At 42.8% G+C, this 19,901-nt stretch overlaps 2 protein-coding genes across 4 annotated transcripts; one reads left to right on the forward strand and one right to left on the reverse strand.

Annotated features, from left to right (window-relative positions):
* Positions 1-3,913: 3,913 nt before the first annotated feature.
* On the reverse strand, positions 3,914-12,526 carry alkal1 (ALK and LTK ligand 1). 3 transcript variants are annotated; one of them, XM_026159362.1, is made up of 6 exons: positions 11,585-12,445; positions 11,013-11,294; positions 8,940-8,993; positions 8,328-8,408; positions 6,189-6,262; positions 3,914-4,395 (listed from the first exon to the last, which is right to left on the reverse strand). In XM_026159362.1, the coding sequence occupies exons 2-5, from the start codon at positions 11,281-11,283 to the stop codon at positions 6,198-6,200; spliced, it is 471 nt and encodes a 156-aa protein (XP_026015147.1). In that variant the 5' UTR covers positions 11,284-11,294; positions 11,585-12,445; the 3' UTR covers positions 3,914-4,395; positions 6,189-6,197. The 3 variants fall into 3 exon arrangements, with proteins under 3 accessions (XP_026015147.1, XP_026015145.1, XP_026015146.1); XM_026159360.1 differs by lacking the exon at positions 6,189-6,262 and having other exon boundaries at positions 8,328-8,411; positions 11,585-12,526; XM_026159361.1 differs by lacking the exon at positions 6,189-6,262 and having other exon boundaries at positions 11,585-12,460.
* A 337-nt stretch (positions 12,527-12,863) lies between these two features.
* LOC113016492 (dynein regulatory complex protein 11) lies at positions 12,864-18,787 on the forward strand. Its single transcript, XM_026159358.1, has 19 exons — positions 12,864-12,980; positions 13,389-13,716; positions 13,819-13,938; positions 14,103-14,285; positions 14,382-14,453; positions 14,531-14,736; positions 14,839-14,923; positions 15,002-15,112; positions 15,266-15,341; positions 15,683-15,789; positions 15,970-16,056; positions 16,134-16,195; positions 16,270-16,352; positions 16,753-16,860; positions 16,942-17,141; positions 17,526-17,612; positions 17,682-17,859; positions 17,948-18,186; positions 18,429-18,787. The coding sequence occupies exons 1-19, from the start codon at positions 12,970-12,972 to the stop codon at positions 18,537-18,539; spliced, it is 2,454 nt and encodes an 817-aa protein (XP_026015143.1). The 5' UTR covers positions 12,864-12,969; the 3' UTR covers positions 18,540-18,787.
* Positions 18,788-19,901: the final 1,114 nt, after the last annotated feature.

A 19,901-nucleotide genomic window follows, 5' to 3' on the forward strand; every position in this document is an offset into this window, starting at 1 on the left:
TCCATAACGGGGTGCTCAAATATAAATAAAATGTAGATGAAAAACAGGCTGCACAAGCAAACCTCAGAGGGACATGACCACAAGGATTTCTGCTAGTGCTCTGTTCATCGGGGGGATTCTCATTAAAAGAGATGGACATGTGCACCCACAGTTTATGGTTGTAAGGTAGCCTGTGGCTATTGCCATGTTGTTTTCTGTTGTCTGAAATAACAGTCTTTGGATGAGAGGAGAGCTGGAAAGCTGGAGCCAATAGACAAACCAGTGACAAAATGCATGTCCACAATTAATGCCAGACTGACCAGATCTGCCTCCTCTTTGCAAAGTTGTTGCCAGCAAAGTTAGCGTCCATGGGCAGGTTAGCTTTGTTAGAAATCACTGAACTCTCACATCCAGATGCAAAGTCTTTTAAGTAGTTCAGGCAGTTCTCAGGTAGCCAGACCAATAAACCCGCTGAGTCTGTTAAAAACAAACAAAAGAAAGTATCTGAGTACATTTACAATTGAAACGTGTCTGTGCGTCTGTGTGCAACAGCTCATAAACATGTCCTGCGCAGTACTGGAGGCAAAGAGTCGTGACTTATGAGATGAATCGTTATCAGTTTTTAAAGTCACATTTTATTGACCATTAAATCAGTGTGATTTTCACTTTTCTCAATAATCAGTTAACACAGCAGAGCTCTCTAAGATCGTGCTTTTCTCTGTCTGCCTCTAAAACTGTGTTTGAAGCCCCGTCTCGGATGAAAACAGCGATCAGGACTCGATCGTTTCTAAATGACTTGCAACACAATGTTCCCTGGAATAAAAAAGCTTCCCTCACCCTCTCACATGTTCCCAAAGTCATCCAGCTGGCTGGGCCGGACTCGGCACGGCTATAAAACTTCAAACCCGCATGGAGCCGTTATTTTTTCCATGCACAGGTTGAGAAGAGTTTGTAATTATATGATAGATGAATTGCTAAATAAATGAAAGCATCTTGTGGAAAATGACGTGTTTATCGTCGGTTGTCTGTGGCTCTGGCATGAATTCAAAACACAGTAAAATCCCCAGAAACATTACTCTAAACGATATTCCACGTGCACAAATCACTTTCATTGATGTCGCTGATGTTCTGTGATGTGAAGCATTTATTTTTAACGATCATGAAAAAGGACGGTTTATGTAATTTCTCCACTTAATGGGAACAAACTGACCGTAAATTAACTCTTAACTATATGTCACGTCTGGGTGAAAAAAAAGATGCCTTGAAGTTAATCGGTGCGTTCAGACCTAACCGTGGCAGCACACTCAGTGTGGGGCATGCAGAGGGGGTGGCAGGAAGACAGCTCCAACACCTCCAGGACACGCGATCAAAGAGGCTGGCGCACAGACAGCTGCGGCGGCGCACTTCTCATCAAATCACACGGCACGGCACGGACCGGCCCAGGCTGCGCAGGGGTCACAGAATCCCCAAACAATCTTTTTATAAACACACAAAAGAACAACAGGTGTTTTCTTCACATCACTCAAACCCACAACGGCTCTTTCAGCACGATGGAAAAAGCCACGAAGGAACTGGACTGTGATGATGAAGATGACAATGCAGTCGTCTTTCAGCTGTCAGATTCCCGATGAAGGATGTATTATCTGAATTGACATTATTGGTGACTCATGTAGGATTTGTGCATTTCGCAAAAGACATGAGAAGAGAGATGAATTAATCATGAGACATGAAGTGAATCAATGAACCCTCGACAGCAATTTTACAGTCATCAAGACGACTGCGATCACTATAAATAAGGCGGTTTGACTGAATGAAGCCTTGGGGTCCAAGCATTTGGATCAAAGTGTTCTTCTGTGGATGGGGCAGGGCTTGGATATTTACGTCATAAGAGCCCATATTTAGGTTTTAGCATGAAATATGTTAGTAAGTGCCAAATGGCTAACAAAACTGCAGGAATGGGAGCATTGCATCCACTTGGTGAGCTGGTATCACATCCGAACAAGGCCCGAAGTTTACAGCAACGTGTCCTCCAGCCTCCATCTAAACATGGCTCCATGAACACGTTTCTCCTCACTGGTCTTGAGCTCTGATGGAGCTCGGTACCGCCTGACAGGAAGGAAATGGCATGGCTTTGGTCTCTATTTGCTATTTATTACAGCAGCATTTCTCAGAGGCACCAGAGGAAGGATTTGGTGCTTGTGTGTAATTGTATTAACGCCCTCCCACATACTGTCCCCTGTGCATCTTCTGTCTCCTCTCCTAATCTGTGCTGTTTGTCTCCAGATAAGTGATATCCTCCTCAGATTAGGATCCGGTGTCCCTGCTCTGCCTGCCCGAAGGGAAAGGGATCCCCAGTGTATCCCGTGGGGTGCGAGCAGTATTTTTAGCTTCCTAATCCTTTTATAGTTTGGGCTGAAAACATCACCCTTTTGCCTAATTGGTCCAGTTCATTACCGCACAGTACGCCACAGAGGAAGTGCTTCATCTGGATCCTTTCGGCTATTTGGTTTTGCAATATGCTGGTTTTTGGTGGGGCATAAATTTCTGAGCCGGATTCGTCTGTTCCTAAGCAACTTTGATTTGTGGAAGGGAGGCTATCACCGATTTTATTGCCCTGCAGCACAAGGACATCTCCTATCATGCTGGAAACATTGCACTGATAGGATCTGTACATCATCAGCACTAAAAAACAACCCAACCCGCCCCCCACGCACATATTTTCAACGGAGTTTAAGTTCACAACCCTTTGAACTGATGTCCGCTGCAGATGATTTTTTAACGATCCCACAACAGGCCAAACTTTGTTGAATAATGCATGATCCCTTGTAAGAAACACTTTCCTGCTAAGTCTGCAGAGACATACTGACGTGAGAACAGAGCTGTTGTAATCTTTGGCTTAGGGTATGTTTTCTTAGCTTATCAGCATCCTCACGTGTACGTGGGTCATTTATTTCACTCCCCAAATAAAAACAGCAATCACTGTCACTGTTCTCAGAGCACAAATGTACGACATGAAAAAGAGAAATAGATTTCTGACCTTTTTATTTTGTCAGCAGTTTAAAGCGCTCTGTACTGTAACCACAGCCAAGTTGACCCCCGTCCCCGAAATTCACAGTGAATTCAATTAAAAGAAAACACGAGAGAACCTCTGGAAGAAAAAAAACACACATTTCTTTCTTTCCTGGCACAAAGTCAGACGAGTTGGAGACTACGCTCAGTTCAGCCTGTTAACTGATACAGCAGGTGGCCTGAGGCTTGAATACAAAGCACATTTCAATCAGTGAATTTTGATGATCGTGAACAAACTTTCTTCAAACGGTTTTCTTTCCCTGCTTGATTGCACTTGTAAACTGCAAGAAACTTTCGCCAGAGCCAATTTGTCAAGTCTTCCGCACGGTACACAGATGTTTTCAAAGCCCACCATCAGCCATCGTGCAGCTAATTTAGATTCTCCCTATCAACAGCTACAACTCTGAAAAATGCCTTTCACGTGTGACTACTTGAGGAGTTCATCAAACCTTTGCTGAGCTTATCCAAAGCTGGTTCTTTGGAGCTCGGGTTGCTCAACATCCCGTCGAGTCCAAGATATCTGACAGCTAAGATTGAGTGTGTGATTGCCAGAGACAAGCAGAGGAATCTGCCAGAAATTTTGCAACAAGCTCCAGTTAGAGGAGAGAGTTTAGTAATGGTGGTCCCTGTTCAGAGAGCGTCAGAAAGGTGCTGAAAACTGAAAGAAGAAGAAATACTCGGGCCAGAAGGAGCATAAAGACCCACTGGCTGTGGCTTTCCCACAGCATAACAGCTGTAATGAAACGCAGTCTCGTTCAGGACACCGAACGGTGTTTCCTCTGCAAACTGGAGAGGCTGGCTTAATCCTGAGCTCATCACACTGCTCTCCACCAGCTTCCCCTCATCTTCAATGATGGCGACATGCTGTGCTTCAGTATTCTTTATTGTTCAGTACTGCAGTGCATTATCACCATTGCTCTTATTCCATATATTCTCAATGTCAGCCACATCCTTTAGTTCACTCCAGTGCCAAATAAAATGTAATGAAGTCAATGACAGAGCGTAACATCAGTATAACAGTGGGAGTCTTATATATGGATGAGAAGAAGCTTCTTCCTCATCCATAACTGTAATAACCAAAAAAGAATCAAATTTTGAATGACTGTGAAATTATTATATACATTCCTTCTCAATAAATAGGTGCATTTAATATTAAATTAATATTTCTTTACAGATACATGGTATATACAGGTACATCCATTCAAAAACAACCAACGGCGTCCGTCGATGACAGCGAGAACAACAGAAAGTAGAAACACTAGAAACACAACCACGTTCTCATGACTGCTGTGGGTTTGAAGGCACTTCCTTGGCACCACGTCGATCCTTCTTCTGTTATTCTGGGACCTGCAATCAAAAGAAAATACAAAACCTTGATGAGGATGAACCGTCACTCCTTCCTGCATCCTTTCAGACTGCATGTTTGCTTGTGGCTCCCAGAGTTTGTAGAATGGGAGGCAGAGCGTCTTCTGTGGAAGCAGCTCCCACTGTGGATCCAGGAGATAGATGAAGGCACCCCCAGCGTACATGCAAGTTCAGGCTTTTCCTTACAGTTAGGATCAGGTGACCCTGAGGCATCCTTTAGTTCAGCTGGAACAGGCTCCTTTTCTCACATATCTATACTATTGCTAATATATATTGTAATATATCTATATCACTAAAGCACTTCTGGATGGATGCAAACTGCATTTCGTTGCCCTGTACCTGTGCATGTGCAATGACAATAAAGTTGAATTCTATTCTATTCTATTCTATTTTCAGACCCCACGTGTTTGTGCACCACTGCTGCACGCCATTACACTGCTTCTTCTTCTTCCTGTCTCCCACGCTCTATTTCTTTTCTATTTGCAAACGTGATGGTTTTCAGAAGCTCCTCTGCTAACAGTTAACGACTGCTAGGCTAGCTACAGTAGATTTGTTCATTACTAAAATTTTGCAAATCAGATTTTCCCTGCAAGGCAAACAGAAGAAGGCTAAGACGCCCCCGCAAAGCAGGAACTGTATTTAGAAAACTAAAACTAGAAAACTAATTATACTTCCACGTTCACCTCCAAATGCAAATTTTTGTTGTTTTCCACTCAACGATGTAATTCTGCTAACATCTCTATTAAGAAATGACCAGAATGACGACATAACGAATCCTTTAATATTCCCTCTGATTGTTACATTTGTCAGATTTCGCCGACAGGATCTTATTATCTGATTCACTTGAGAAACTGAATACCTGGGATGTGTCAGCCTCTTCAAATTTATAATCACCAACTCCACTACAGAAAAATCCAATGAACCAAGATGACCACTTGTAGAGATGAACTGTAAGAGCAATCACTCTCCAGCTAATTTCCTGTACTGAATGTGTGCGTTTACGCTGCAGCATTTAGACAGCAGTGAACCCTTCAGACCTGCTGTCACAGAAGATCAATTTTAAAAAGGCCTGACAACGACAGCGTCGTAAATTACTCCACTGATGTCCGTCCTCTGTCCTGAGAGCGGTCGTATTAATAGATTTAGTGTGAGGAAGTACACGAGTGGCGTTTCTCCCACGAACGTCGGGAAGCAGTGACGTTCATGGAAAAAGACTATATACACACACACACACACACACACACACACACACACACACACACATACATACATATATATATATATATATATGTATGTATATATATATATGTATGTTATGTATGTATTTTTACTTTAACCCCTCTGTTGTTGTGGATGCAGGAGACCACGGGTGAAGTCTTATTATCTCTGTGTGCCATTTCCTCACATGTGCTTGACAACATGAATTACATGCTCTAATGTGCATGTTTGGCATAAAGAGAACTGAATGTATAAAATCTGCATCTCTGTTCTTTCTGACTCTCACTCCACTACAGACCTAAATTTAAACCCTGTTCTGACAGGCTAGCATGTCATCAAAGCATACAGTCTTCTTATGTAAAGAAATGTTGAATTTAACATTTCTACTTACGTGAAAAATCCCCCCCCCCCAGCTCTGTATCACACATTCAATTAAACTGACCAAAAGCAACAAAGACCTCTGAATTAATATTTCTGTCTTCTTTAACCTCGTTTATTGTCTATTCAGAGGATGATGACAACAAATGATGACAGTCAGGAAAGCAGGAAAAACTTACATGCAATATCTAGGACTGCATGCAGAGTGGACTCATCGCTAATCGTGTTAGCAATCTCGCACATCGTTTGTAATCTGGGGAGAAAAACATGATGTTAATATAACGCCTCCCTGGTAACCATATCAGTAAAAAACAAACATGAAACGTTTTGATTTGTGGTAAAAATAGTAACGTAGACATGAGGTCTCAGGTTCACAGTGAAATACTTGTTAAACCATGTTCTGCTGTGGCATCTATAGTAAAGTATACTTAACTTACTGGTAAAAGATAAAAAGCCAATTATATGTATGTATGTCTGTGTATATATATACATACACATACATATATAAAAAGAAATAGACCTAAGAGAAGGTTCTGAGCGCTGCTGCCACATGATAACTCCTGAAATACAAACAGAGTCCCGTTTTCTGACCCTGACATCTGTAATATCTGCGTGACATGAACTGCGTCCCACAATCCTCTGGGCCAACCCAGCATCCTGTATGTGATCCATTGGCCAGCATTGTCTCACTATTGTCAGGCTTTAAATAAACTTCCTTAACCTCGGGACAATCCTGATTATGTGATGTAGTTTGATGCCTGTTTGACTCGGTCACATGTGTGAAAGGCATCAGGAAGAGGAGGAGCTTCTCACTCTAATTTATTGTGTGACAAACGCACACCACCCAGCATTACCGTCTGCACTCACTGATGTCTGTGGACGGTTTCCTCATAATTCCCATATCATTAATATCCCAGAAGGAAGACCGGGATTTTCATAATACATCACCAAATTGTCTTAACAACAGAATCAAATAATAAAACATCGTGTTTGAGCTTTGAAATCCCTGCAGCGCGTTAGCTCTGTTTACTTTTACTAGAAACCCTCGGCGTTATCGTGTACAGCTCAAGTGTCAAACTTGTTTTATTTCAATGCTGCGTGTGCGCAGGTTTGATCTCAGAAGTAAGAACGATTGCATAAGAACTTAAAAACACACTCACAGTTTTTTTACATAACGTGAACGATTCATTTCCAGTGTAGCTGCGATTTCTGCAGTCAGTCTTGTAAATCACACAGTTTAGTGTGGTACTGCAGGCCGTGGGTCACATCGCTGTCACAGAGAAGGCTGACAGTGATTCAGGCTTCTGTTTGGACGGCCGCTCTGATATGATCCCCTATTCATTAGGGGTGGGGGAAAAATCGATACTGTGTAGCATCGTGATATTTTGTTTGCTAATAATGTATCGATGCAGGGACGGCACAAATCGATATTTTGTTACAGAAAAAGTTTGTGCTCTGACTTCAGAGCACGTTGATCCTTTTTCTGAGCAACAATCCTGACGCTGTCCAAATGTGTTTAACTGTTTTTTGGCAGAAATAAACATGACAGTTTACTTATTTTAATTTAAGACATGTTTTATTTTAATTACGTTTAAAACTTTTTTATTTAATGTAAAATTATATTTTGTTTTAATTTACTTTCAAATTCTTCAGTTGCTGAAGGGGCTGCATAGTTTTCATATTACATAGTTCAGAATAGCTGTAATTGTACCAGATGGTTTCAGTTAAGTTGGACTAGACTGTAATACAAACCGTTCAGTTTGTCAACAATAAAACTGAAATGAGAGAAAGACTGAGTGTGAGACTTTGATATTAGATAAAATTAATATTGATGAAGTTTACCTTTATGTACAGAATCTGAATATCGCAAAATATTTTAAAAAATTGCAATAATATCGTATCGTGCGTTAAGTATTGTGATAATATCGTATCGTGGGATGTTTGGTGATTCCCACCTCTACTATCTATGCTTCTGGCATAAATACAGATACGATATCCCTCAATCACTACAGTTTTTACTCCCTAAATGTTAGCCAGCGGTGGTGTATATCCCCCTCATCCACAAATCAAAATGACTTTATAATTTAAGAACAGTTTAAAGCAATAAAGTTTGTCTTATTAAGCACAGAGTTTAGCACTCATAAACTGAACTCGGATCAGGTTTGACTGGTAGTTGATTTAAATGTCATAGTGTGACAACTCCAACCCAAACAAACTGTTAAGACGTTACAGTAAACCCGTAAAAGCAGGTTTTGAGGAAGCGCAGAGATCATCGAGCACATCAGCAGAAACAGAACAGGAGAAGAAGTCATACATACATGCTGGTGTCGAGCAGTCCCTCGTGTTGTGATAAACTCTATGAAAGTGTGTTTTGCACTCCGATGAGAACTTGACTGGTCCTGCTTAACAGAAAAAGGTCTCATCAGATAAAGCAATCATTTTTGAATCTTATTTGCAGGTGTAATTAAGCTTACAGTTAATGTGAACAGACATGTGCTAACTAAAGCTGGACCTGGCCTTAGTGTGCAGGGGAATCGAGTCTTCAATTAGAAGCACATCTAACATTTAAGCTTCCAGATTTTCACATCACTCATGAACCCTGCACATAGTTCCTGAGACAAATAATCAGCTTAATGTGCCGCTGCCTTCAGCTTAATACTGTCAGCTTCAGACCATGTGCTGTTTCTCAGCACTGCTGCCCTACAAGCAACCCTTTCTTAACTTACTGCAGCCCCCAGTGTTCGTGATGTTTTCTATGACCTGAGCAGACTGCATGCTGGCTTGGAAAGAAAAGGATTTTTTCACAGGGGCAAAAGGAGGAATTTGCACTGGATTAGTGCCATCAATGCTGGGACAGTTAGTTGTCAGAAACAAACGGTCTTGCATTAGAGACAGAGTTTGTGCTCCTAGTGTCGTCTTTGGTTTCTTACCTCCAAAATGCTCAATGATTTTCTCTTTCATGTTTGCATCTCTGGAAAAGATTTCTGGAAAAGAAACTCACTGTTAGCTTCTCACCATCTGAGCAAAGTTATGCATGAACCACAGTGACGGAGGGATCGTCAGTGTTAACAGTCTCCCTCCTGCATCCTGCATTATGTTTCAAGAATCTCAGCAGTGTCGCTGCTTTACGTGACGATGCACAGCTGCTTTGCATTATTAATAACTTTGAAATGTTTTTGGATTTTACTGCACACGTCCCAACTGCAGAATCATAAATGAACATTATTCATTCTCTATTAAGTTCCTCAGATGTGCACCAAATGTAGTTTTTCTCCAACTGATTGACACACTCGTGTTTTTGTCCACGGTTTGCACTCTGAGGAAATTTTGTGTATTCATAAAGACACCAAGGACCTCTGTTTGTATTAACTGTCCATCCAGGCAACACAATGGCCATGCTTACAGGCTAAAGAGATTATTTTATGGGAGTTTAATGCCCATCAGAAGAAGTAAGTAGCTACATTAACCCTCCAGCAAGAGATTTGTGCAATGCTCTACGGGGGGATAAATATGGAAGAAAATCACTTAGATGCACTAAGAAAAATCACAGAGAATATTACAAAATTAATTTAGGAAGACGGACAGAAGACAACCCATAAGAGCAACACGGGTCAGGTTTTCAGGGTCTACATATGTGGAGGATTAGTGAATGTGTCGACACTGTTTTTAGCTGCCAGTCCTAAACTGTAACAATGTAACAGATAAAACCAGCTAGAAAATAAGTGCCTGGCTTCATGGCGTGTTTCTTGAAACAACCGTAGCTGTAGAGGAAGAGGTGAGTGTGCCGCACACATCAGTGGATTTATCGATGTTTCTCTTTCCTCCTCGTTGTGTTCAAAACATCCATCCTTGCGTGACCACAAATCTTTGGTAGCGTTGCACGCACCGCTTGCTAATGTGCTGCTTTTTATATCCTCAAAAGATGAATTCCATCCAGTCAGTGGTCTGAAAGGTACTTTTCCAACTGCATGAGCTGGAGCCAAGATTTTAAGCTGTATAACGCCTGCACAACATCTCTACGACAGGATCTAATTGATAGTGGTTTTGGACACAGTCTGATATTGGAAATAAACAGCACATTATGTTAACTTAGCCCTTAATATACTCCCACACATACCAGTGAGGCACAGCCCTCGACTACTCTCTGAGTCTGTTAAAGCGATAAAAACAGTTGCATAAAAGGATTTTCTGGATTCCTTTTCTTTATCACATTCGAGCGCACCTTCTTTGCCAGGTTTTAGATATTTGAAGAGTTGCAGCATTAATGCAGATTTACTGAAATGTCTGAGACGACTCAGTTTTAGTAAAAATCCTGTTAAATGTCGCAAGGGCAACATTCAGTAACATGCTCTGGATAGTCTTCCCAGATAAATAAAGTCCAGTGTTTATAGTCTCCTCATACAGGCTCTTCATTCCATAACGGTCAAAACAGTATTTTAGTTAGAGTATCACTGATGCAATGCCGTGTACGTGACACAGCACAACCAGTCTGCTTTATCTGCTCTGTCTGCAGACGTGAATGTGACCGGAGATGCTTTCCAGGACACTACAGCGCCTGTGTGCATGTTGGGCGCTCATCACTCACGTTAAAGAGTCCAATCATACTGAATGACTCATTCACAAGTTTAGCATCACCATGCCCCTCCTACCTTAATCAGCCTATCCACATCTCCATCTGTCCAACAGTCAGTTAAACACGTGTTGAAGAAACATGGTCAGAAAACAGGTCTTCAAAATGAAGCACACCTGCATTGTGTTCATGGAAACCACTTTAAATTTAGCTGGACACTTGAGGCCAGACGGATGTGGATGCTGACCTCTCTGAGCACCAGTGACACACAAAATTACAAAATTTAACTCGAACAAACCAGTTTCCATTCAGCTAAAAGAAGCTCTTGAATAAGGCGTGCAGCACTGCCCAGAACACTGACAGCTGTCCCCAACTGTAAAATGGGGATTATGCCTTCATCATCAGAACCTAAAAATAAATCTTATCAGCTTACCTGAGAGTCTACTGTTATCCAGCCTAGGGACATAGAAAGGCTTTTCCCGGGAGGAGAACTTCATGTCTTGTGCTGAAGTGAAGAGTCCACTGCTACAGCGCCTGGAGATGGGTTTCTCCCGTTGCTGGCTGTCTCTGATAACCTGTAAGATTAGATCCAACAGGGTCCTTCGTTCTTTCTGCTTGTCCTCCTTGCTGTCCATACACTGACCCGAAGTGATGAGCAGAAAGAAGATAGTGAGCAGTACGTGCCATTTCCTTTCCACCTGCATGACTTTACTGTCTGAAAGCATGAGCAGACGGGTTTTGTTACACGAAAGTCATTACACGAAAAGAAATGCCTCATTTGTTTGACTGGACTGACCAAAAACACACTTGGACAGTTTGCATTATGATTTACATGAAGGGACGAATCAGCACTGATATTTGAAGTCCTTCACATTTTCATTATTACAGCAAAATTAATAAAATCTGCATGTTGGAGATAAAATAGGTAACTTCTAAAAAATCTCCACTTTCCCCTTGTTTAATACAAGAGTAACGCAAATGCATTTAATTGAACTTCAAACTTACTAGTTTAGGAGTTAAAGATGCTTATGTCCTGGAGGGTGGACACAGTTGTCTTCAGCAAATTCTTCCGATCCGATAGGAGAGAAAGCCAACAGACTGTGCTCACCACCGTCTTTCTTGAAATAATGCGTTCCTATTTATACGAGGAGCCACCTTCTTGAAGGTAATACAATCGATTTTGAGTGGGTGGTAAAGCAATGTTGACATCTTTGGTGTAATTTCTTCCAGTGGCACTCGCTCACTTAGGCATGAGCCACTCCTTTACGCACCAAAAACATCACTAGTTGTAGTTGAACGGGACAGGCTACTTGCAAATAAAAACGACCCTCTTATAGATGCAATAATGGGCGAAGATCTGAAAAAGTCCCCCGTGCACTATAACTTCCATTAAAAAAGAAAGAAAAAAACCCGACAAAGACCGTGGCGCGGAAGCGCACGAGTGTCCACTTTTCCAAAAAGAGCGACTTGTTGGATGTTGGGTGCAGAGAAGTGAAGAATCTGTGGGCATGTGAGCTTCTAGCTGACCTGTCAGCGTGCCGATGTTTTTGCTCACCGATGTCCAAGTCTTGTGACCGCCTAAGCGCCGCAGATATTGCGCCTCCTGGAGCAGCCATCCGGCTTTTTCCCACACATGCTGAACAGAGTCATGTCCGTGTATAACTCTAAAACTTTACCTACAGGTGTGGCAGTGTTACGGAGTGGTGTAATTAGTGGGTCGCTACATTTCAGATGCATCTGATACAGACACACCTGCTGACTCAGCTGCTGGAACTGTGGCTCCAATCCAGTTTAAAATACAAAGTTTGTATGAGTGTAACAATGAGGCAAATCTATTAATGCGTGAAGTCTTCAGATTGATTCATTGTTTCATGTGTAATCAGTTATTAACAGGCTTCTATTTGTGCTTACAGAGATCCACGTTTGCACTTTGCATGCATTCACGTCACCTAGTTGCGTAAAGAGCTCATGTGGAAGCTTTAGATGTGCATTTCGTCATTCGATGTTTATTGGTGGTTTAAAAAGCACAGGAGGAGGAAGATGACATTACTGTTTTTATTGTTGTTGTTGGTGTAGATGTTTATATGTTTTTATATTAATTGTGGAGAAGAAGCACTGTGCGTCAGGTGTTGGTCCCCATCGCTTAGCTTTACCTGAACATAACCACTGTCTTCTGGGGCGCTCAGCTGGAGCCCAAAGGTATCTTGACACCTTTGGAGGGTATGCGGAGCGAAACACGACTTTCAACGCGGACAGACTTCCTGTGTTACTGTTACTATGGAAACAGACCACGCACTGAAGGCTGAGCTAACGTTAGCTGTAGCTAACCTTGGTTTAGTTTCGGCTCCGTGGGACCTTTCTTTGGTTAGAGACACGTTTTCTATCTAAATATGTCGCAAAGGTAACCTGTTCAAAAGCCACGTGCTTGTTGTTGTGGAGTGTTTAATGTTTGCTTGTTGTGCGTAAAACGTGAAAATATCTGTGCCCAGTAAGTCAAACTAAAGAAAGTATCACAGCAGGGATATTTCAAATTTAGCAGCATATTTGATCACAGAATAAATAAAGGGTCTTATTATTATTGTCAATCCCAATGAGTAATGAGACTCCAGCTGAATAGCAGCGCTGACACGTGTGCTGGTTTCTGCTCTTTAAATATTTAGCTTTGTTGTTATTCGCATTTGCAAGTCATGATCGTTTATTCTTGTTATTCTTTGAACAATCACTAACCTGCATTATGTACCTTTCAGGATTCTCACTCACAGACTGTTCGTTCTGGCACAAACTCATCAGATTGCTTCCACTTTTTCAGGACATACAACCAGCTGTGGGCAGATGCCCAGTTAGAGCTGAGCTGTCTGCTAGAAGAAGAACTACCAGCTGAGCCCCCGGGCCCTGAAAAAGACAGAGTCGTTTTCTTCCAGCGTCTGGCCGTGCTTTTTGTGCGCTACACCCAAATCTTCAGACAGCTGGAGAAAGCCTATGACCTGGTGGTCCACCCTCAGAAGAGGAGATTTATTCACTCAGCTCTTGAAAGTGTGATGGGAAGAGTGTTAGAGCTGAAAAATGAAATGGTGGAGAAAGAGTTTTCAGAGTACCACTACATGGATGATGTGCTTCATGATTTGAAGCTCATACCTGTACGTTTGATTTCTGAGTTCAAGATAAAACCAAAATAAGCTTCTGCACACCGGCGCCCAGGGCCAACATAGTAACCACTGTTTACTCTGATGTCCTGTTAGGCCGACCTCGAGATCCCCATCCCTCGCTACTTTCACAGTGAACGCAGCAAAGAGGTGCAGCAAAGAAAGGCCATGCTGACTGACATCCTGAAAATGGCGGAGGTCACTGAAACTCCTGAGGTGAGTGGAAAAGCAGCCAAATCTTTTAAAGCCCTGAAACTTTCTCGCTTAATTTGTTCCTGTCATTTTGTTACACGCTTATGCAACAACTGTTACATTTAATGAGCCGGCGTCATGCAGAAGGTGTTCCCGTACTTTTGTCTGTTCTATTTTTGTCCCCACAGCCTGTAATGGCCAAGAAGATGAGTCAAGAGGAGGCAGTGAAGATTATTCAAGTGGCAGAGCGGGCACGACAAGGACGTGAAAGGGCAAAGTTCAACATGAAAAACTTAAATATGAACACCATGTACAGGATCAAGGAACCTGGAGCAGAAAGTGCTGAATCCGCTGCAGTCTGCATCCAAAAGGTCCATCGTTACTCACACACCACGTGTCACGTGCCATCTTCTTTTTCTGTGCAAGCACTCGTTCATGCTCACAGGTACAATTGAATGTACTCGCAGGTGTGGAAGGGCTACGTGCAGAGGAAGAGGACAAAAACTGCCAGAGAGGAGGAGATGATTCTTCTGGGAATGGTGGGTAAAATGCGGCTTCATCAAGATACTTTTTAATGTTTATAAGGAAACACTAGAGTGCTGAATTTTTGTTCTAGAATATGGATCCAAAGTATGAGGAGCCACGCCCTGCGGAAATGACGGCCCAGGCCATCGCGGCTTCCACACGAGTAAAACAGATGGAGCACGAGGAGGCTTACCAAAAGGCCACAGTGGATGTCATGAACCAACTACGGGATGTGGAAGGGGACGACATGAGCAAAAGCATGAAGGTGCAAATTCAGCAGTGGTTCACTGAGTGCCGGTAAGCTGGCAGAGAGTTTGTTTCCATGATTTTTCCCTCTGGTCACGGAGCTTTTTCACACTTGGTGGGTTTAGTTTCACGTTTGAATCTTCGATGTTTTAGCAATGCTACAGGAACATTTCCAGACTACCCAGATGAAGAAGATGGAGGTTCTGCCCTCATTTTTGCTGAAAAGACCCCTCAGCAGGTAGAATCCAGTCTGATTTAAAGGTTTTATTCGTGCTTTAATATTGTTCGTAAACAGTGGCGTTGGTGGGTTTTTTAGTTGTTGGAAGAATTTGCTGCAAAAGAAGAAGAAGAGGCCAACGCCAAAGCTAAAGGAAAAGAAGAAAAGAAGGAAAAGGGGAAAAGTGACAAGAGGAAGGAAGACGAGGAGGTGGGGAGACACCGCTGTTTTTAATTTAGTAGAACAATCTGTAAAATGATTATTACTGTATCTTAGATAAGAATATAGCAAAATATTGAGCTCAATCAAAGCAAAACCAAACGCTTCACTTTGTGTTCATCGCTGTAACTGCATCACGATCAGGTGGAGGAGGCAGGGCTGAAGATGCTGCCCTCTGCATTTCTGCTGGACCTCGAAGTTGAAAGTAAAATCTACGCAGGTACGGTCCAGCGCCAAACACTGACAGTTTGTTTAAATGTTAAAAACCTTTAACACTAAAACTCGTGATTCACATCCAGTTTGCAACAAAGCGTAAAGGTTTTTGTTTGTTTTGGCCAATCATGAGTCTTTGTGAGTATCACAGTTTATCCTGATGCATGCTGAGTCATGCAGGTAAGTAACTCTGTAAGTTCTGTTCATCTGGACGTTTTCAGTTTCGTCACTCATCCAGGTGACTTCTTCAGCCTCCAAGTGACGAGCCGCTTCCCCCACGCTGCGTCCTGATGAGCAGCGCCAACCTTTCACGCGCATACTTAGAGTCTGCATCTTTGTCATCCTCAGACTTTTGGCACAATCGCAGCGAGTACGGAAACTTTAACCAAATGCACGACCCGGAGCTGATCAAGGAAGAAAAGAGGAAAGTCATTGAGGCGGAAATTCGAGTGAAGGTGCGGCGAAGGCTCCAGCACACGAGCCACCATTGTAAAAGCAATTCTTGGCTCATTTCACAGCAAAACACCCGTTTGCTTCTGCTTAGCCTTAAATTAACATTTCGTTTGGTCTTAACAGAGAGTTCGATGCAATGCTTGGGTTTGCCTCACTCACTGGTGATGTTTTGCTCGCACCAGGTCGATGAGCAGATGAGACACGAACTGGCTGAGTGGAAGCTGTCTGTGGATAAAGACAAGGGCGGTAAGACGAAAGCAAACGCCAAGGTACCTGACTGAGAGACGGCGGCCGCAGTTTACGCTGATTCCTTGAAGCGTGTTGCTGATTGTGTTTGTTTCTGCAGAAGAAGAAAGGCTCTAAGAGTGGAAAGAAGAAGAAAAAGGAAAAAGACCTGACGGCTGATCGGTGAGGTCACGCGCAGCCTGATTGGATGTTCAGCACAATGCAGAAGAGATTTCATCTTTTATTCACATCTGTAGGACTCTGCAGTCTCTGTGTCGGGAGCTGGTGGAGCAGGGCTTACTGAAGCAGACACGTAATGTTCAGCTGCAGGATTTCTTGGGTAAGACACGACACACTGTGACAGAAATGCTTTTGTCTAATTGTAACTTGTTTTTGTGTGCTTGTGCATGATGTGCTGGTACTCCACAGGAAGTTCACCACTGAGCTGTGTTAAGTAGAAACTATGGCGCGTGGATGTGCTGCCCTCTTCTGGCTCGCGTTGCTAAAACTAATCTCACGCAGTCGTTCGATGTAATGTTGATGATTTTGCACCGACTGTCTATATTCATACGTCACAGTTCAGTTAAGTACAGATTAAATAAAATGCTGTAACTTATTACATCATTTTATATCCCAGCCTTTGTTAAGGTGAGATTTATTCACTGATTATGGTTTTGCAGAACATTTGTATTGTGTCGATGTGAAACTAACAAACAGGTGACTTGCTGCATACTCCCTAGGCGACTATAGCTACCTGGGGACCACGCTGAGGCAACACGACATTGAGCCCATGCCGTCATTGTCAGATGTGCGACAAGTCATATCTCTGTACGCAGTTCTGCCGTTAGGTATTAAAGCCAGCACCGATCTTTCACATCAACGGGACAGAAAACATCTGTAGTTTGAAATAACATGCGCGTCACTTTCAGGCTCTCAGGTGGTACACGAGAAGGCTCCTCTGATAAAGTCGGTCCTGCTGGTCGGACCCACAGGTGTGGGTAAAAAGATGCTGGTCCATGCGGTTTGCCACGAGACGGGCGCCTGCCTGTTTGATCTGTCTCCCCTGAACACAGCCGGAAAGTACCCAGGCAAGAGCGGGCTCGCCATGATGCTTCACATGGTGTTTAAGGTGAAACGGCCAACCGCAATCAATGCTTTTAATCTCGCGTGTGCAGCACAAATGAGAAGAATTTGGTGATTTAAAGACTTTAAAAAAGGTAAAATCAGACTGCATTCAGATTTTTCTGTCATTATCTTAAAGACTCAAAGTTATGAAGGCAGAACCTTAATGAACTTACATGACAAACTGGTTAATGTCAAGCAGAATAAAGAAGCCAGTGCATAGAAAAATGCAGCGTGAGTGTAACCCAAATAAGGCGGAAGAAAGAGGGCTGAGGCTCACAGACTAGAGTGCATCTAAAGACAGGCTTGTGTTCAGCTGGCGTAGCAGCAGAAATGACCCACATCACCATGAACATTTGCATCCTGCTAAGTTCCTCCTGATCGTTTACAGGTTGCGAGACTGATGCAGCCTTCAGTGATCTGGATCGAAGATGCAGAGAAAATGTTTTACAGGAAAATCCCCAAAGAGGAAAAAGAGGTAAAGCAGACAAAGGGATTGTCGTTGTGTACAAATGTTGTAAAGCTGATTTTTCCATGTGGTTAATAGTTGGACCCTAAGCGGCTGAAGAAAGATTTGCCCAAGTTCCTGAAGCTGATCAAAGGGGAGGATCGCGTTCTGATCATAGGAACGACTCGAGACCCGCACAGCGCCGAGATCAAGTCTCTGTGCAAAATGTTCAGCAAAATCCTCCTCATCCCAAGACCTGACTACGGCTCAAGACGCAGTAAAGACAATTAAACGTCATGTTTTTGTAATGAATGTAACGATATTTCGACGACGTTGGTGTTAAACTTGACTCTGTTTGCCTTCAGTCCTGTGGAAGCAGCTGATCAGAAAACACGGAGGTGAAGGGACCGAGGCGTTGGACCTCAGTTCTCTGGCAAAGATTTCTGACGGCTATACTCCAGGACACATCGTCCAAGTGATTCAGAGCGTTCTTACCAAACATCGAGTCTTCCAGCAGGCAAAACGACCGCTGACTGCAGCCGAGTTTATCGCCCCGTTAGCCCAGATTGACCCCGTGTTCCAGGAGGAGGAGGAGGCCCTGAAGGTAACGTGGATGTCTTTGATGTAAAGAGTAACTCAACGACAGGCTGAGAAGCAGAATATTGAAGCCTGCTTTACTCGGGCTAAAAATAGACTAAAAGTACTGCGGATCACTTTATATAAAGGTTAGACACGAGATTATTAGAGGTTGTTAAGTTACTCTTTAGGATTTGCTTACATTTACATTCTTTGACAGTATTGTTGTCACTGACATTAAAATCATAAAAGGATTTCTTTTTCCAACAGAGCTGGTATGCAAAGACGCCCCTGGGAAAGAAGAGAAGTAAAGCTGCGTCAGGAAAGGAAGAAGAAGAACCAGCTAAAGACAAAAATACCAAGAAGAAAGGAAAAAAATGATCTTTTATTTGTTGTCTTTTACTGAAGTGTGTGAGTTGTACCCTCAGTGAGGCTGACGCTGTCCTGCGTCAGTAACACACATTAAGCTGCAGTCCCTGTGTTTGCAGCCACATCAGTGAAGTTTCTCTCTTGTGCAGGAGTTACCTGTAAACAGAACGCAGTCGTTTTCAAATCATTAGCATCCTACATTTTATTGAATGCAGTAGTTTGATGATTTTCAATTCTATGTCAGTAAAATGTTTCCAAAACGTTGGGAGGTCTTTTTTTCAGTATGCACGTGGGAACAAGGACGCCCACTTCTGCAGTGCGTTCGCTTTTTCTGCGTTTCGCTCGCTTGGTGTCGGATTTTATCCTCTCAGCTTTGTCATGTTTGTTTGGGTGGATGCCAGGCCGAGACTGTGGGCTTCCATACAAAGAAGAAGATCTAGATGCAGGTTCTTCATCCTTACTTCTGAATGGCCTGTTCTCTCTGAGGTGCAGTTTGTATATATATGTAAATATGACCCTTGACCTGTCAAACTGGTGGCTGTAGCTGTGAGACTGAAGGCTAAGCTGTTATTAGATGTGCCAAGGCGGCTCAGTCAAGGACATTTAATGTTCAGGCTGTGGCTTCCTGGCTGTAGCGCTCAGTTATGAAGGTTAAGGAGATCCTCTTTTCTTTAGGTGTCACACACAAAGCCAGAGTAAAATTCATTTCCAGGGCACCGAGACGACGACAGGAGCCACATTTTAAATAATCACAGCGTGCTGCAGAGTCCTACAGTGTGCTCTTTGTTATTGCCTCTGTGTGGTGCAGAGAGTCAGGCTCAGAAGAAATGCCAAACACACGAGGGGGAGTGTTTCCAACATGATCCAGAGGCTTAGTTCAGCTGTTTCGTCAAGTTCTAAATTCCCTCGGCAGATCTTCACATTGACTTGGTTCCTTTACCGTGACTCTATTTTTAGAGTTTGTACACAAAGATCCACATTTCATCATGCAAAGCTCGTCTGTTGGACATCTTCACAGGATCAAGACATCAGAGGCTGCTCGTCTTTCATCTTCAGAAACAGCGACAGCCTTCGAGTCAGAAATACAACGAAATATTTGTTCCTACACCGACTCGATATTTTACCTGTTAAACATTGCAGTGAATGAGCTTCTGTAAACTGAGAATGGCTTCTGTGGACCACCGTTCTCCTTCGCAGTGATGACAGGTTATTTTCTGTGCCCCACAGAGATAATCTCTGCTGATACAGTTTCACTGGCACATGGGACTGTCTGTCAGACTGAGGTTTACACAATGCTGCCTGGCTCTGGCTTTCTTCTTTTTGATGAGGGATTCCCACAAATCTGAACTACGTAAAAAATGGTTAAAACAATAG

This window comes from Astatotilapia calliptera, chromosome 23 (genome assembly GCF_900246225.1).
Source record: "Astatotilapia calliptera chromosome 23, fAstCal1.2, whole genome shotgun sequence".
Lineage (NCBI taxonomy): Eukaryota > Metazoa > Chordata > Actinopteri > Cichliformes > Cichlidae > Astatotilapia > Astatotilapia calliptera.

What these genes read in the sequence shown, in the direction of transcription:
- alkal1 (XM_026159360.1), bottom strand. Translation starts at nt 11,283, where the DNA reads ATGCAGGTGGAAAGGAAATGGCACGTACTGCTCACTATCTTCTTTCTG. An exon ending in AATCATTGAGCATTTTGGAG is followed by an intron (nt 8,412 to 8,939) that starts GTAAGAAACCAA and finishes TTTTCTGTTAAG; the next exon opens with CAGGACCAGTCAAGTTCTCA. An exon ending in GGACTGCTCGACACCAGCAT is followed by an intron (nt 4,396 to 8,327) that starts GTATGTATGACT and finishes TTTTGATTGCAG; the next exon opens with GTCCCAGAATAACAGAAGAA.
- LOC113016492 (XM_026159358.1), top strand. An exon ending in CTGAAAAGACCCCTCAGCAG is followed by an intron (nt 14,924 to 15,001) that starts GTAGAATCCAGT and finishes TGGGTTTTTTAG; the next exon opens with TTGTTGGAAGAATTTGCTGC. An exon ending in AAAGACCTGACGGCTGATCG is followed by an intron (nt 16,196 to 16,269) that starts GTGAGGTCACGC and finishes TCACATCTGTAG; the next exon opens with GACTCTGCAGTCTCTGTGTC.